The 18,918-nt window shown below is 45.9% G+C and overlaps 1 protein-coding gene across 1 annotated transcript in view; it reads right to left on the bottom strand.

Annotated features, from left to right (window-relative positions):
- Nucleotides 1–18,918, bottom strand: part of LOC309565539 (uncharacterized protein) — a 127,557-nt gene that overhangs the window by 34,910 nt on the left and 73,729 nt on the right. Inside the window, exon 9 of the mRNA XM_082270497.1 lies at nucleotides 3,261–3,312. Within this exon, the coding sequence (XP_082126623.1) occupies nucleotides 3,261–3,312 (52 nt within the window). The remainder of the gene's footprint in view (nucleotides 1–3,260; nucleotides 3,313–18,918) is intronic.

The raw sequence follows: 18,918 nt of genomic DNA, 5'->3' as shown, positions 1-18,918 counted from the left end.
CCCACGCATCACGTCACCAGGTCCCGGGATGTCCTCCTGTGTGATGGTCCAGGCTGGAGTCTGGACCAATCACAGCCAGGACATCTGGACCAATCACAGCCAGGACATCAGTAAAGTGGGGAGTGTCGGGGCGCATTGCTCTGTGCCCTGATGACCCCCAGAAGGCCGCCAATCGGCGCCTCTGCCCGCCGCACGTGGGGTGAAAAACCCCACCCCCCCCATACCCACCACTAGGTCCGGCGCCCCTAGTGGGCGCTGAAAATTAGATTTTTTTTTTTAAATCTTTTTTTTTTCCGGCCACAGATTGGGGGAGCTGGGGCCAATTGCTGGAACCCGTTTGGCAGCTGGGAGACACCTGCTGGTGGACACCAGAACTGCAGATTTTCGTCCCGGGAAGCACAGCGCCACCAGCAGGTAAACCAGGCCCTGACAGGGGGACTATTCCCCTTACCGACACCAATGATGGGGCACTATTCCACCCACTGACATCAACTATGGGGCAGTTTTCCTCCTACTGACACCAATGATATGACACTATTCCTCCTATTGACACCAATGATATGACACTATTCCTCCCAATGACACCAATACTGAGGCACTATTCCTCCCACCGACACCAACGTTGGGGCACTATTCCTCCCACTGACACCAACGATGCTATTCCTCCCCTAATACCAAAGATGCATTGTTTACTTCCACTGACACCAGGACAATTTCTACTACCAATGACCATAGTACAGCCCCCCTAAAAGTCAGAAGGACAGTAAAATGGCTCTTTGTGTAGTAAGTCTGGAGGCCCCGGTCTAGACTGTGTCCACTTTCAGTGAGCTTTCCCATGCCATCTCCCCTTCCTGCATTGTTCCATAGCCAATCAGGATGGGTTGCAGTGGCGGCCTGTCTATAGGGGGTGCAGGGGCGCCGCCCCCCCCCCCCCAAAAAAAAAATTTTTTTTTAAAAATTAAATTTTTAGCCCACTAGGGGCGCCGGACTTGGTGGTGGCTATGGGGGGGGGGTTTTCCACCCAGCAGAGGCGCCGATTGCGCCCAGGTGACCCCCCAGAAGGCCACCAGATCAATGCGCTCCGACACTCCCCACTTTTGTGATGTCCTGGCTATGATTGGTCCAGACTCCAGCCTGGACCAATCATGATTCAGGACATCCCTGCTGACGTCGTTGGGGGCAGTGCCGGTGCGTGCATCAGTCACTCACTGTCACCGCCCGGTCACCTTCCCGCCGCCACAGAATGAAGAGGAGTCTCGAGGAGAAGCCGGCGCTGCTCACCTTCCCGCTGCCGCAGAACGAAGAGGAGAGGAGAAGCCGATCACCTTCCCGCCGGTTCCCGCCGCCGCAGAACAAAGAGGAGAGGAGAAGCCGCTCAACTTCCCGCCGCCGCAGAACGAAGAGGAGTCTCGAGGAGAGGAGAAGCCACTCACCTTCCCGCCGGTTCCAGCCGCTGTCAGCTCGAGGCTTGAAGAGGACTCGAGGAGAGGAGGAGAAGAGCAGCCGCCGTGGACGTCTCGCAGGCAGCGCGAGTGTGGAGTCAGTGACTGTCACGGTCGAGTCAGCGAGCCAGCCCAGGAGAGCAGGTAAGTGATTGAAGCCGCTGCAGTGATGCCATGACCTGTGACATGACCTATGACATGCCTATACCATCACCTGTGCCATGCCTATACCATCACCTGTGCCATGCCCTTACCATGACCTGTGCCATGCCTATACCATCTCCTGATACCATCACCTGTGCCATGCCTATACCATCACCTGTGCCATGACCTCAAAGTCATGCAATTTTTTACCGCGTTTTTTGCCACGAAGCAATACCTATTACATTTTTCTTTTTGCGCCAAAAATTTTGAGCACCAGCCACCACTGATGGGTTGTATCTTTTTTCATTTGAAAATGTTCCCATTTACAAATTGCAATCAGTAATTTTAACTCCAAGCATGTCTCAGATAGCAACTATTGTGCTAAACAGAGACCCATCACTGCTGACTGCTGTCAAATTTAAATTCAGTGCGGCTGTGCATGACTTTGCCTGCAGAAAATCTTGTCACAGTGAAATATGAAAAAATGCAGCAGAGGGCCTGTAGTTCTCAATGGAGCACATTTGTTGATGTGACCACACTTGTTTATTGGTACTTCCTCCAGCTCCATAGCTGAAGGTCTTTACCTTGGCGTGGACTAGTGCTAGAAGAAGAACCTGCAGGAACCAGAGCACTGCACCTATGCTACACTGATCCCAGTTGCAATCCTTTAAATGCACATTTTTGCAATATGGGTGCATTTATTATTTTTTGCATTTTGCAAAAGGTGGACTTCTTTTAAGTAGAATTATAGGCAAAACTCTTTTTTATATCCCCTGTAAGGTTTATTTTTGCCATATTTGTCCCATTGGGGAGGTTTACCTTCACTTCCTGTCCCATAGCCAAAACAGGAAGTGAAAAGAGTTTCCTGAAAAATAAGGGAATCTCTTGGTGACCCCCAGGTCACCAGAACTAGTGTCCCCATTGGAAGATTTATCCTCTATTACTTTTCTGTTGACAACCCAAAATTAGATATTTCCCTTTACTTTCACTTCTAATGATAGTAGTAAACAGGAGAAATAGAGAGGGTGATTCTCCCAAACAGGGGCACAAATAGCAATAAATACTGACCGATGTTATAATTAGTGATCGACCGATATCGTTTTTTTAGTGCCGATACCGATATTTTGGTCATCGCATATCGGACGATATTTTCGTGCATTTAAAAAAAAAAATAATAATTTATTTTTTCAACAGGTACTCTTGTGGAGGGATCTGGGGGTCTGCCGGTACCGGGGTGATGCCTCTAGCTGCAAGCATCACTCCGGTACAAGCACTTTCCCAAAATATCGGCAAGATCGGTAACCTCCGGGGCCATCGATATAGCGGCTTTGACAATAATCGGTCGATCCCTAGTTATAATCCATCTCCCCTCTATCGAAAACTTAAAACAATTTTTGACTTTAGTTATACTTTATGTTTTAGGACAATAAGGTTTCCTGTACTCTACATTCTTTAGATAAACTGCATTTTATTTTTATTTTACAGGATTTTAACTTGTACATGATTTATAACATTTCCTAAATTCTACTTAAACTCTAAAAATGAATTAAAAAACATACAAATAAATATGAACATTTATAACTAAATACATAAGAGTTGTTTGTTAGATTTACCACAAAACCCACTAATTTGATTAAGCCCTTAGAGACCAGAAAATGACCTATCATAGCTCACCTATTTGAACAACTATGACATTTTGGTGTTTTTCAGACAAGGTCTTGAGTACCTAGAGAAGGAAACAAACCATTTTATTCATTTAATAATACATACAAATACTCTTGATAAAACATTGTGCAAAATCTTGGACAGCACTGGAAAATGACAAGCATATATAGAATATAAAGTTCGGATTCCTTTATCAGACTGGTAACAATACTGGTTGTATGAAAGTTCGGCTATTGGTTTAGAATAGAACAGAGTAGGGAGTTTGTCTTTAAAGAGGTTGTAAACTCTTTTTTTTTCTCTCTTTCTTTCACACCCTGCAAGACAAACACATAATGAGCTAGTATGCATCGCATACTAGCTCATTATGAAATACTTACCTTAGAACGAGCCCCCGCCGTGCCGCTCACTCACCTGTATGACGGGCGACATGTTCAGTCGCCCGTCTTCTGGGATCGCGGCATCCGGCCATCTGATTGGCCGGAGCCGCGGTGACGTCACTCCCGCGCACGCGCGCGGGGGCCGACAGTCACGGCACGGGGCTCTGAAGGAACGGCACGATCGGCCATTCCTTCAGAGCGCATGCGCCAGTGACGTCACTGGATGCATCGAAGGTAAATATCTCCTAAACGGTACATGTTTAGGAGATATTTACAGTACCTATAGGTAAGCCTTACTATAGGCTTACCTATAGGTAAAAGTGTCAGAGGAGGGTTTACTTCCTCTTTAAAGTGTACTGCTGAGGTCAATTAACCACTTCAGCTCCGGAAGGTTTTACCCCCTTCCTGACCAGGCCATTTTTTGAGATACGGCACTGTGTTGCTTTAACTGACAATTGTGAGGTCGTGAGACGCTGTACCAAAAGAAAATTAATGTCCTTTTTCCCCCACAAATAGAGCTCTCTTTTGGTGGTATTTGATCACCCCTGCGGTTTTTATTTTTTGCGTTATAAACAAATAAAGACCGTCAATTTTGAAAAAAAAAAAAAAAAAAAACACAATATGTTTTACTTTCTGCTATAAAATATATCCAATAAAAAATATAAAAAAAAAAAATCAAATTTCTTCATCAATTCAGACAAATTTTTTATTCTGCTATATATTTTTGGAGAAAAAAAAAAAAAATCTCAAAAAGGATATTTCCTGACAGTCTCCATGGAAGCCTACGTGTGGGTTAACCCCGCTTCCACTCCAAGGGTATAGGACCCCCCTCCCATAAATTTCAGCTCATGGATAGAGACAGTGTTCCTTTTTTTGTTCTCCTCCAAGGACCCTAATGGATTATCTGTATGAAGGATGGCCGGCTTACCTCAATTTGGTTCAGCGGTGCCTGTGTGCCCAGGGCCCAGCCATGGGCGGGTGAGTGGCACTTTAAATCCCCTTGGCTCTGTGCGGGTCTTCTTGTGGATTCGGCCGGCGTTGTCCTGGCAGGGTCTGAAGACTTCTGGTAAGTTCTCCATGACAGTTTGTCTTATTTTTCTTATTTGTCTCTTCTATACTTCCCTTGTGCTAGTGGTTTGTGGTCAATGGCTCCTGGAACGCTCCCTGCGTTCCAGGCGCCTCCTTCCTTATTCCTCCGCCACCGCTCGGACCCGCAATCGGAATCGAGGCCTGGTCTCGATTGCGGCCAGATCACCAATGACGTCATCCTGGCAGGGAATTTAAACAGCTGTTAGCCCCAGTGCTCTCGGGGAGTACTGTGGGCATAGTGAAAGCTTCCCTGTGCTTCTTGCTTTTGAGCTCCTGGTATGTGGGGGCTTGGTATGATGTTGGATGATGGTGGCTGTGGCCGGGGGGGGGGGGGGGTTGGTTTTGCCTGAAGCATGGATCCTGCGTCACTGCCCTCCTGTGGCCAGCCCTCTCATAACAGGTGGGTTCTGGCCCCTGGTTCACGGCTAAATCCTGTGTCTCCCTGAACTTTCTCTTTTCCCTCCAGCTCTTCCAGGTCTGGTACTCATCAGGAGAGCGACCCTGTCATGCCACGAAGAGACTCATCTTCCAGGTCCAGACGCTGTGAGTCTCAGTTGGGGAGCAGGCTTCAGAGGAGATGCTCTAGTTCCTCCTCCAGACACCGCAAACACCGCTACAGTAGCCTTACGGCCCAGAGAGCCTGTTGGGGATGTGGGGCGCATGTCCCGGAGGACAAGTCCCTTTGCCAGCCATGCTTCGCTCGTGCAGCCAGTGAGAGGGAAACCGAAGACCAGAGGTTGGAGTTTCTGGTAAAACGGGTAGTGCAGCAGTCCCTATAAGAATGGGGCACTATTCCCGCACATGGTCATGCCACGACCAGCTCTCCCTTTGAGGCCCCTGAAGATCAAGGCACCTCTCAGCCGAGCTATGCTTCTGGGAGGTCATCAGAGAGTGACTCAGAAGAGGATGGAGCGGTAGGGGGCTTTGACTTCGCCCTAGTCTCACCTCTAATTAGTGAGGTAAATAGCACTGCCTCTCAATTGGCAAGTAGGGCACTACTGTACACAAACTTATTAAGCAGGGTAATCCAAAACTCACGTAATCGTATTGTCACTTCTAACACCACATTAAATATAATCAATACATATGAATAAATAGTTGTTGAAAAAGGTGCAGCAAGGGGTTAGTTCGTGATGTGATCAGTAAATAAAGTAAAATTGAAGAAATAAAAAAAAAAAAAAAAAAAAAAAAAATTTATATATATATATTATTATATATTAGTGCTCAGTGGGAGATGATAAATGTAAGTAATAAATAATATCCAAAGTGCATCGACAAGTGATCAATAAATATACCAGCTGATAAGAAAAATATCACTGTGTGAGTGAGCACATACAAGTGAATTAAAAACTGAATTAGTGTATCCAATAAATATAAAGTGACGTAGTGCCAATTGATCCAATATATGGCTTTACAAAGGTAGCAATAAAATGCAGAATAAAGTGACTAGGTGTGGCCTGGTCCCAGCTCTCTCCTCCTCTTTTCTGAGGGCCTCTAAGTGCCTCAAGATCCGTGGCACAATGGTCTCGATGACTCCCATGGTCAAATGGGCTCTATGGCGTATGCAGCCTTTTCAAGGAGGCTTCCTTCTTTAGTGGAATCCAGAGGAGTACGAGCAACATATCTAGGTTTCTCACAGCATGAGGATCAGCCTTCTATGGTGGCTTCAGCGCAAGAACCTGCTCAACTGCCATTCCTCAATTCCCATCCATCATCATGACGGTTACCAGCAATTCCGGTTGGGGAGCCCATTGCATGGCAGAGGTGGCTCAAGGGAGGTGGTCTCCACAAACACACTCCCGTCTCCAATATTCTGGAGCTCCGAGCAGCTTTTCTGGCTCTTCAAGCTTTCCGCCATCTTATAGAAGGGAAGTCTGTGCTACTCAGGATGGACAATACCATGGCAGTGTCCTATGTGAAGAGGCAAGGCGGGACTTTGAGTCTTCCCATTTTGCAGGAACTAGACCCAATCGTGACATGGGCTCAGGCTCATCTGGCCAACATTTTGGCAGTTTACATTCCTGGGTTACAAAACGCCCAGGCGGACTTTCTCTCCAGTGTCCAGTTGAACCACAACGAGTGGTCCCTCCACACGGAATCGTTCAAGTGGATCCTGTCATTAGGGGTTTCTCCCGAAGTCGACCTGGTCGTGTCCCCCTGCAACCACAACCTGAAGTAGTATTTCACATGAGGCAGGTGTCACCAAGCCTGCGGGACAGATGCTCTGACCGACAAATGGGAGTTCAGCAGGGCATATGCCTTTCCCCTGATTCCCATCATTCTCAGGTTTCTGCAAAGACTCCAGGCAGAGGATGTGGAGATTGTTATGGTGGCTCCGTATTGGCCGAACAGGCCTTGGTTCCCGTTACTACTGCAGCTCAGTTATCGGAACCTGATCCCTCTTCCTCTCAGACCGGATCTTCTTTTACAGGGAGTGACGCTACACCCCTGCCCTGCTCCGATTGATGGTCTCGCTCTTGAGAGGGAGAGGTTGGAATCCCTTGGATGTCCCCCAGGGGTCATCCCCACCTTGATGAATTCTAGGAGATCAAGCACAAATATAAGAATTTACTGCAGAGTCTGGGCCAGATTCATAGAATTCACATACCCAGAGGGGAGGTCATCCTCAGTTCCCGGAGTACAGGAAGTCCTGAAGTTTCTTCAGTCAGGTCTGTACATGACCCTTTCAGTAGGCACTCTCAGGGTCCAAATATCAGCCTTGTCTGCTTTCTCTGGTGTTCCTTGGGCCAAACATCCGCTTGTTCAACAATTCTCCAAAGGAGCAGTCAGACTCAGACCACAGAGGAAGCCAAGATTTCCAAAATGGGACCTTCCTCTCATCCTTAATGTTCTCTCAAGATCTGGTCCAGTAAACTCCACCTCCATCGAGGATCTCACCATTAAAACAGTCTTCTTGGTGGCTATCACTTCGGCAAAAAGGGACTCCGAGATCAGTTTCCTTGGGCACAAGGAACCAGTCCTTACGTTCTTTCCGGATCAGGTAGTCCTTATACCCATGCTCAATTCAAATTCGAAAGTCACATCAATCTTTCATGAGAACCAGGAGATCGACCTCCCTACCTTCCGGTCCTCTGATGATTCTGAATCCCATCCCCTAGATGTGGGTAAAACTTTAAGGGACTACTTCCAGGCTACGGCGCCTTTCAGACAGTCGGACAAACTTTTCATCCTCTTTTCAGGTAAGAACAGAGGAAAGCGGGCCTCATCCAGGTCCATTGCGACTTGGATTGTGGCAGCTATACAACAGGCCTATAGAGCAGAGGGTTTGGCTCCTCCAGAGGCGGTGACAGCCTATTCAACGAGAGGTATCGCAACGTCCTGGGCAGCTTCACATCACGTGGCTCCAGAAGTAATCTGTAGAGCAGCTTCTTGGTCATCTGTTAACACCTTTATGACCCACTACTGTGTGGAGCCAGCCTCCTTGTCCTCACTTAACTTTGGCCTGACCGTTCTGTCTGCTAAAAATATGAATTAAAATTTTCTTTATTTAAGCATTCCCACCCGTGTGGTTTTGGCTAGTTATTTCCCACACATAGGCTGCCATGGAGACTGTCATGAAAATGGAAAATTTCCTATCAGATACTTACCGTAATTTTCCTTTCCTGATGGTCTCCATGGCAGCCAGAGTTCCTACCCTCTGGTATTGGATTTGGCCAAGATATGGAACATGGTCTCTATCCATGAGCTGAAATTTATGGGAGGGGGGGGTCCTACCCTTGGAGTGGAGGCGGGGTTAACCCACATGTAGGCTGCCATGGACACCATCAGGAAAGGAAAATTACGGTAAGTATCTGATAGGAAATTTTCCATTATTGATTGGTTTTGCGCAAAAGTTATAGCTACAACTATGGGATAGATTTATGGACTTTTTTTTTTATTATTGTTTTTACTAATAATGGCGGTGATCAGTGATTTTAAGCGGGACTGCGACATTGCGGTCTACAAGTCTGACACTACCCGTGACACTTTTTGGGGGCCAGTAACACCAATACAGTGATCAGTGGTATAAAAAAAAATGCACTGTCACTGTAAAAATGACACTGGCAGGGAAGGGGTTAACATCAGGGGGAATCAAAGGTTTAACTGTTACCTGGGTGTGCTTTCTTACTCTGTGGGGGATGGACTGACTGGAGGAAGTGAGACATATGTGTTCCTGATTAGCAAGAACACAAGATCTCTCTCCCTCTGTGACAGAACAGCGGTCTGCCATGTGTCTCCTATGACCGATCGGCGGCCGCCGGACCTGCTGATTGGCTCCTGCTGCGTCCAATCACAGTGAGCGCGGCTCTGGCAGCGCGCGCCTCAGATTCAATTACAGGAATCACGTACAGGTATGTAACTTTGCGTCCTGTTGCAGTAAATGTACGTGGGGCAGTCCTTAGATGGTTAAACAGTGCAGGCCAATAGCTGACTGAATTATCTTGTCTTTCCATTCTTGTGTTCACCTAGTGCCAGTCGGAGCCTTACCAAGCAAAATATTCAAATATTGACTTCTAAAGGTTGCTATTTGCAAATTTATTAGTGCACCACCCTGCCTTCTAAGTGACAGTGGCCAGCCCTGCTGAAAGTTTGCTTAGACCCTTGACACTAATTGAGTTTGGGTAAGGGGACATCTCTAATCTTTACTTTATACAAGTGCTGAGATTTCATAACCATTACAGATGGCACTGGGGGGAAGAAGACAGATTAATAGGTTCCTGCAGACAATTTTTACTGCCAGTGTCGTTTTAGTCACTTGGATGCACATACAGGTTTGCTTTGTGGTGGAAATTGGTAAGTCAGGAGACCTTATAATGATGTTGCCATTAGTGTTCCCATATCAGCTATGGACTCCCCACTTCTTATGTGCTAACAAAATTCAGGGGCTACATACTAGTTTAGTGGTTAGCATAACTCCTGAAAGAACATGCTAAGTTGTGGGGTCTGCCTGCAATAATAAAATGATCAGTCTCAGTGTTGTAATCAATAAAATGCAGACATCCATGAGGTTCCTAGGGGTTCTGCAAATAGCTACCAATCATTGGATTCCTATACGCCCAACGGTGGGGCTTCAGTATCTTCCGAAGGCTAAAGCAGTGGTGGATTCCCAACTGTTGATTGGTGCATTGTGGAGATTCAGATTCAAATTCAGATTCAGAATACTTTATTAATACCAACATGAAATATTTAAAGTAGCAGCAGCTGAGTACCATGGGGTGGAGTAACATCAGACAGATAGTACTTTTTTGGTCGCCAGTGTAAACCAGCAGTGCATGTGCTCAAGGAGCAGCTTATTCTTATCAAGTATGAGACGGCAGGGGCAAAAACCTGTAGTTTATAGGAAACTGTTGTCCAAAGAAATACATTTTCAACTGAACACCAATGCATGGTTAGCGTTTCCACTGAGCAAAAATACACTGTCATGCAGTGGCGGCTGGTGCTCAAAAATTTTTTGGGGGGGGGGGGGGCGCAAACAAACCAATGATGGGGGTTAATATTATGGACACTGACACCAATGAGGGGGAGGGGGAGGCGGCACACTGCGCACACCGGACACCCCACCAGTCCAATCCCGGCGATCGGTCGGTATTAGATCCCCCCATAAACACACACAGAGGGATCCGGTAGATCGGTGGTGCAGTGATCTCTCTATACCGGACACATCCAATCTCTATACAGTCCGGGGAGTTGAGCAGTGTGGGTCCCGGGACTCACCTTGGTGTCGGGGGTGTCCGGTGCTCACAGCTCTACACCCCGGGGATCGGGTTCCTCTCCGTACTCCGTCCAGTATCGGATCCGTGCCGCATACCACCCGATAATCCCTCCGATTACATCCCCCGCCGCACACCGCCCGATGTTGTCCTGAGGAGCGGGCCGGCCGCAGCGGTGGCTCGCGGCTTCTCCGGTGTGGCGGCGAGTCCTCTGTCCTCCCAGCTCCCGCCTCCTGCCCAGCCAATGGCATGGGGTTTGCCTTTTGGACAATCAGGAAACATGTATCAGACGCGCTTCCTGATTGGCCAGGAGGAGGATCCGTGTGACAATAGCGAATTTTCATTCGCTATTGTCACACAATGGGTGGGCTCGGGACGTACTGCTCTGCGCCCCGGGTTCACCCTTTTTTTTAGCCTGTGAGAGCCTCTGGCTCTAATCACATGGCTAAAAAAAAAAAAAAAAATCATATTGTGCTCCATGCGCCCGGCATGTAGATTAGGGGGCCGGACGCATGGATAGGGGGGGGCCGCTCCCCTGCGCTCCCAACACACCGGCCGCCACTGTTTCATGTATGGGAAGCTCATGTCCCATAAAAAAGGCTATGCAAAGAAAAAAAAAAAAGCCTGCAATTATCTATAAGCAGGGCTTTTTTTCAGCGGGAACGCGGGGGAATGCAGTTCCGGCACCTCCAGCACTGATTGTATGTAATAGCAAGGAATGCAACATTGTCTATTAATGCTGGCTGCTGAGGGATCTATTGTTGCTGGTGAGGATCTATTCCTGCAGGAGGGTTTATTGCTGCTGGGGAGGTCTAGTGTGGCTGCTGGGGGATATATTGTCTCTGGAAGAGATCTCATTTTGCAGGGGGGTCTATTGTTAATGGGGTGGCTCTTATGTTGCTGAGGGGTCAGTTGTTGATGGGAGGGATCTACTCTTTATGGAGCAGTCTATTGTAGCTGGCTGCTGGAGGGTCTATTGATGCTGTCTGCTGGGAGATCTGTTGTTGCTGCTGGGGACCTATTGTCGCTGGCTGGATCTATTGCTGCTGGGGGGGGGGGGCTTTATTGTTGGCTGCAGGGGATCTATTTTACTGCTTTTTTGTTATCAATAAAAAAAATACATACAAATTGCTTAGTACCACAAATGTTACTTGGTTCTGTATTTCTAAAAAGGATGATCCTGGGAGGTGGTTAGTGGGTGGAACCAAGGAACGGTTCACTGAGGTAGGTGGGGTGGAGACAAGGGGAAAGTCCAAAAAAGGGAGTTCCTGCACCTATTTTCTGAGAAAAAAAGCCCTGTCTATAAGTATCTGTTTGTAGATTGCCATTGCTAAACATTTCTAGAGGTGACTTTGTTGTAATTTTTATGATATGGGTAAAGTTCGTCTTCGTTACCATGGCCTGCATTTTTCAGACACTTCAAAAAATACAGGCTATGGTACTAAGATTGAAGGAGAGCTCTTCTTCATAGATCCTGTTTTATATTTCTTTACAACCCCTATTCCTTATCATTGTGCTCTGCTGGTGTTCTGGCGAAAACTCCAACTTGCCGAGATCTCCAATGACGTTATTTCTGGTGAGTGTACACCAGGATTAATTGAGATTTCGACCACTTGGTGTTTTCACACAACACCTGAAGCCTTTACACTACGGTAGATGCTATAATTAGTGCAGATTGTTAGTCCGCCCGGTAGTAACCAAAAACATAGCCGCCTCCAAGGTGGCGACAAATAACAGGCGGACTAACAAACTGCACTAATTACAGCATCTACCGGAGTGTATAGGGTGCCGGAGTTGCGTGAAAACACCAAGTGGTTGAAATCTCCAAATATTCCTGGTGTACACTCACTGGAAATAAAGTAGTTGGAGATCTCGGTAGAACACCGGCTTTGGACTCCCAAAAGTTAGTAGAGCACAATGCACATTTGTGAAGCACATTACTGACATTGACGTATGGTCATACCATTGCTTTAAACACTGACTCCGCTGATCTTTGCCTAGTCTGAGATCATGCCTTCAATCTGCTGCAGGCAATAGGAAACACTTATATACAGTAAAACAAAACAAGCGGTGTTAACCTTTCAAATAAATAGGCAGTGGAATTTTATGATTTTGTCTATGCTGTGTTTTTTTTTTTATCCTGTGTTTTTTTGGCATTGGGTAGGTAACGTTTCTATTCCCTTTTTTTAAAGTGTAAGTCCAAGCAAAACCTAACTAATACTAAAACTGCTCTCTGCCACATTCTAACCCTAATCTATCCAACCTTGTGAAGCCAAAAAAAAAATCCGGTCTGGTCTCCAGCGGCGGAAGCTGTGTGCAGGAAAGGACTGACAACGGCTGTGAAATGCCTCGGAAGTGACGCCACCCATAGAGTTACTATGGGGCTTCCGTTGTCGGATGCCTCTCCTGCACCCACCTCCACACTGAAGGCGCTGCTGACAGCTGATGCTGGGACCAGACCGGATCGGCTCCAAAATAGGCAAGTATAGCGATTTTTGCTTTACAGGGTTAGATAAGATTAGGTTTAGAATGTGGCACAGAGCAGGTTTAGCGTTGGCTAGGTTTTGACTGACCTACTTTAACCGACCGTTTCCGACCGGCCGCCGCCGATATACTGCGGCAAATGTGGCTCTCCTGCGCAAACCGACATAGGGCTACATTGGTCGCGAGCAGGGAGCCAGGGGGCGAGCGTGCGCCATCGGCGGCACGCTTCCACCCCCATTCGGCAGCGGGGAAGCCAATGCACGGGTCAGGCAGCTCCGATTGCCGCCTGAAACCCGCGATCGTTCCCCGCTGAGAAAGAAGAACGGTCAGCTGTGTTTACTCCCTGGAATGATCATAGAACCCATGTGATCCTTCTATATAGGATCACAGGTGTCTATGGTCATTTCAGAAGCCACGCCCACCCACATTTAGAATCACTCCCCTAGGCTCACATTTAACCCCTTCTTCACCCACAATGTTAACCCCTTCCCTGACAGTGTCATTATTACAGTAACAGTGCATATTTTTAGCACTCATTACTGTAGTAATGTCACTGGTCCCCCCAAAAGTGTAAAAAATTTCAGTTAGGGGTCCGATCTGTCCGCCGCAATGTCTCAGTTCCGCTTAAAAAAAAAAAAAAAACCAACACACAAAAATGACAAACTTTCCCGTAGTTAGTAGACACGATAACTTTTGCGCAAACCAATCAAAATACGCTTATTGCAATTTCTTTTTGCCAAAAATATGTAGCAGAAAACAAATTGGCCTAAAATGTTAAAAAAATTTGATTTTTAATTTTTTTTTTGAGAATGTTATATAGCAGAATGTGAAAAATATAATTTTTTTTCAGAATTGTCGCTCTTTTTTTTTTGTTTATAGCGAAAAAAAAAAAAAAAAAAAAAAAAAAAAAAAAAAAAAAAAAAAAAAAAAAAAAAAAAAAATCGCACAGGTGATCAAATACCACCAAAAGAAAGATCTATTTGTGGGAAAAAGAGGACATCAATTTTAATTGGGTACAGCGTCGCACAACCAGGCAATTGTCCGTTAAAGTAACAGTACCGAATCGCAAAATATGGCCGAGTCATTAAGGGGGAAAATCTTCCGGTCCAGAAGGGGTTAAATATTCTCATTACAGTTTATTTTGTGAATTTTTGCTTAGTCACTTACACTGTGTCTTTTTTTCTAATGTTAGGTCATGCAGTCTGTAAAAATAAACACTGTGTAGGCAAAAGGTAAAGAACCATGGAGAGGTGGAGGACTGCGGGGAAGAGATCAAATATCATCAGGGTGCAGCATTTTTTTGGAAACCTAGCAAGGCCACATTAAAAATTAAACGAAGGTCTAATTTCTGAAATGTATACATTCTTTAATAACCAGAACGCAACAGATTTTCTAATGTACATGGCAAAATGGAAAAATAATTGCTCCTTGGAGCATGAAGTCTTGGACTGGTATATGTGTGTGGACAACTTAAAGAAATGCACGAGACCTCTTAATATTAGGGAAACAGCTGGTAAACTCCTTACAAGGGGGGGTAATCGGACCCCAGTTAAAGTGAACTCTATCTTCCCTACAGTGCCCCCCTTATGTTTTAGAGGGTGCCACGCTTCTGGCACATTCCTCCATCCATTCTGGCAGTGCTCTCACATGGATCCGATTGGGAGAAAGTTGATCAACTTTACCACTACGTTAGCTGGTGTCCAACTCGCTCTTAAACCAACTCATTGTTTATTATTTGCTCCAGTCACAGATGAGACTAATCCAGACAATCTGAGTTGCTATCCATTGAAAACTCAATCGGTGCCACTCTTTCAGGTTGAACTTTTAGGTAGAGTGCATAAGTAGAGTGGAAAAACTCTTTTACACCATATACTATGCCTTATTATGGAGCGTAAATGGTCTTTGAGTGATTTATTCTTGATGTTTATAACTGCATATACAGCATCTCACAAAAGTGAGTACACCCATCACATTTTTGTAAATATTTTATTATATCTTTTCATGTGACAACACTGAAGAAATTACACTTTGCTACAATGTAAAGTAGTGAGTGTACAGCTTGTATAACAGTGTAAATTTGCTGTACCCTCAAAATAACACACAGCCATTAATGTCTAAACCGCTAGAAACAAAAGCGAGTACACCCCTAAGTGAAAATGTCCAAATTGGGCCCAATTAGCCATTATCAATCCCCGGGTGTCATGTGACTCATTAGTGGTACAAGGTCTCAGGTGTGAATGGGGAGCAGGTGTGTTAAATATAGCGTTATCGCTCTCACTCTCTCATACTGGTCACTGGAAGTTCAACATGGCACCTCATGGCAAAGAACTCTTAGGATCTGAAAAAAACTATTGTTGCTCAACATAAAGATGGCCTAGGACCCTGAAACTGAGCTGCAGGGCGGTGGCCAAAACCATACAGCTGTTTAACAGGACATATTCCACTCAGAACAGGCCTCGCCATGGTCGGCCAAAGAAGTTGAGTGCACGTGCTCAGCGTCATATCCAGAGGTTGTCTTTGGGAAATAGATGTACGAGTACTGCCAGCATTGCTGCAGAGGTTGAAGCGTTGGGGGGGGGGGGGGGTCAGCCTGTCAGTGCTCGGACCATACGCCACACACTGCATCAAATTGGTCTGCATCGCTGTCGTCCTAGAAGGAAGCCTCTTCTAAAGATGATGCACAAGAAATCCCGCAAACAGTTTGCTGAAGACAAGCAGACTAAAGGACATGGATTACTGGAACCATGTCCTGTGGTCTGATGTGACCAATATAAAACGTATTTGGTTCAGATGGTGTCAAGCATGTGTGGCGGCAACCAGGTGAGGAGTACAAAGACAAGTGTGTCTTGCCTACAGTCAAGCATTTTAAAAAGTCAAACGTGTGTGACGGCAACCAGGTCTTGCCTACAGTGGGAGTGTCATGGTCTGGGGCTGCATGAGTGCTGCCAGCACTGGGGAGCTACAATTCATTGAGGGAACCATGAATGCCAACATGTACTGTGAAGCAGAACATGATCCCCTCCCTTTGGAGACTGGGCTGCAGGGCAGTATTCCAACACGATAACAACCTCAAACACACCTCCAAGACGACCACTGCCTTGCTAAAGAAGCTGAGGGTAAAGGTAATGGACTGGCCAAGCATGTCTCCAGATCTAAACTCTATTGCGCATCTGTGGGGCATCCTCAAACGGAAGATAGAGTAGCACAAGGTCTCTAACATCCACCAGCTTCGTGATTTTGTCATGAAGCATTGGAAGAGGACTCCAGTGGCAACTGTGAAGCTCTGGTGAATTCCATGCCCAAGAGGGTTAAGGCAGTGCTGGAAAATAATGGTGGCAACACAAAATATTGACACTTTGGCCCAATTTGGACATATTCACATAGGGATTTACTCACTTTTTTTTGCCAGCGGTTTAGACATTAATGGCTGTGTGTTGAGTTATTTTGAGGGGACAGAAAATATACACTGTTATACAAGCTGTACACTCACTACTTTACATTGTAGAAAAGTGTAATTTCATCAGTGTTGTCACATGAAAAGGTATATTAAAATATTAACAAACATGTGAGGGGTGTACTCACTTTTGTGAGATACTTTATATTAGTATGATAAGGTCGTCTTCTCATTCTCTTTTTTGGTAATACTCGCATTATCAGCATCAGGATTCACATTTGCTCATTGATAAATGAACACTTTTAGAGACTGGGCTATCTCAGTTATGTTTTGTACTTTGTCATATTCTGTACCGATATGATATTCTGACGATTGAAAATGGTAATTTCTCTGTAACACCTTTTAAACCTTCTAATAAAAAAAAGTTTGTAAATAAAAAGTAAGGAAGATTTGAAGGATTCATGAGTAGTAGCAAGTAACACAGATTTCAGAAGTCAGAAGTGTGGCAGAGGCCAGTAGTATCTAATGCATAATGCAGGGGCCAAAGGAAAGTAACACAAGAGTTCAGAGGTCAGTTGCGTGTAACAGAGGTCAGGCATAAGGAAGACATAGTGCAGAGTGCAGAGATCAGTAGTATGTAATAAACAGTGCAAGAGTCATGGGTAAGTAACACAGAGTTTAGAAGTCAGTAGCATGCAACACAGAGATCGTAAGTAGTACAGAGTTTAGAAATATCACAGAGTGCAGGAGTCAGTAGTACGTAACAGAGATCATGAGTAAGTAATGCAGAGTGTAGAGCTCAGAAATATCACAGAGTGCAGGGGTTAGTAGTATGTAACGCACAGTGTAGGGGTCAGGAGCAAGTAACAGAGGTCAGTAGTATGCGACACAGTGTGTAGAGGTCGGTAATATGTAATGCAGAGTGCAGGGGTCAGGAGTAAATGACAGAGTGCAAAGGTCAGGAGTCGCTAGCAAACATCATCCTTTCATTACAAACATCACCCCCCCCCCCCCCCCCCCACACACACACAAAATAGCTCCAGTACATATCCCCCCCTTCCTAAAATGTACTCGCAGACCACAGATGCAGCAACACCCACCACAGCTTTCCCAGTTAGGTTATCACCGATCAGTTTCGGTTAAGGAAAAAATTTGGCGGGGAGATTTTGTGGATATTTTGTCGCTTCTTCCATCCGCTAAAGAATTCATTTCAAAGTTGGGAAAATAAAAAGAAGACAAGGATGATGATAGAAAAAGACCCGTATCGAAGTCCTTTAATAATTGGCTACAAGCCTGTCTCATTTTTTCTGGGGAATTGTGTAAGAAATTTCCTGAAAAAAAAAGTGTAGGTCTTTTCCAACATTTGGACATAATTCTTGAAGCATACAAGAATTTTGGTGGAACTGCTTGGTTCAATTAGGATGAAGCTTTTAGTCAGTTGCAGTTCACCCGGCTTTAAAATGGGGGTCTAAGCGCCGGTTCACACTAGCGCGACGCTACTTTCAGGGGCGACCTCCGAGATCGCGGTGCGAGCAGCGCGCCGCGACCTCGGAGCTGCCGCCACGGACTTCATAACATTGAAGTCTATGGCGGTCGCCTCCGGGTCGCCCCAAAGAAGCTCCGGACCCTTTTTCTAGGTCGGAGCGACTTGTGTCGCTCCTATTAGAACGGGTCCATAGCTTCCCTATGGGAGGCGACCTGCGGCGACCTGTGAGGCGACGAGGTCGCCTCACAGGTCGCCCTAGTGTGAACCGAGGCTAAGGATGTAGGCCTTTAGCTGAACCTCTCTCCCCCTCAAAGATCATTTTACCCTAAACAAAGGATTGGTTCACAAGCCACTCCCACATCAAAACTATAAAAAAGGAATATGTTTCAATGTAAACGATGCACATTGTATGTGGACTAACTCCTGCAGGTACAGGCATGAATGGGCCTTCTGTGCATGAGCTCACCTAATTACAAAGTGCTTTAAACGAATGTCAACATTTAAAGAGGTTGTAAACTCATTGAAATTTATTTTTTTTCCCCAACCTGAAAGAGAAACACATAATTAGCTAGCATGCATCGCATACTAGCTCATTATGAAATACTTACCTTAGAACGAGCCCTCGCCGTGCCGCCCGCTTACCTGTATGGCGGGAGACATGTTCAGTCGCCCGGTCTTCCGGGATCGCGGCATCCGGCCATCTGATTGGCCGGACCCGCGATTACTTCACTCCCGCGCGGGAGCCGACGGTCACGGCACGGGGCTCTGAAGGAATGGCACCAGCGGCCGTTTCCTTCAGAGCGCATGCTCCAGTGAGGTCACTGGCTGCATTTAAGGTAAATATCTCCTAAACGGTACATGTTTAGGAGATATTTACTGAACCTATAGGTAAGCCTTATCATAGGCTTACCTATAGATAAAAGTTGCAGAGGAGGGTTTACTTCCTCTTTAATCAACAGTCAGGGAATATTTCAAAAGGCTACAACAGTGATGTGGCAAGAAATGCTCCCTTGGCTTCAAGTTTTTCCAGATAGGCAGAAGGCCCAACTTCTACTTGAAGGATTTGAGAATGGTTTTATTCTGCCAAAATTTGAAGGTCAGGAATATAAAATAGAAAATAACCTAA

The sequence above is a fragment of the Pelophylax lessonae genome (genome assembly GCF_965119305.1).
Source record: "Pelophylax lessonae genome assembly, chromosome: 10".
NCBI lineage: Eukaryota > Metazoa > Chordata > Amphibia > Anura > Ranidae > Pelophylax > Pelophylax lessonae.
This window is presented reverse-complemented; position numbering and strand designations above follow the sequence as displayed.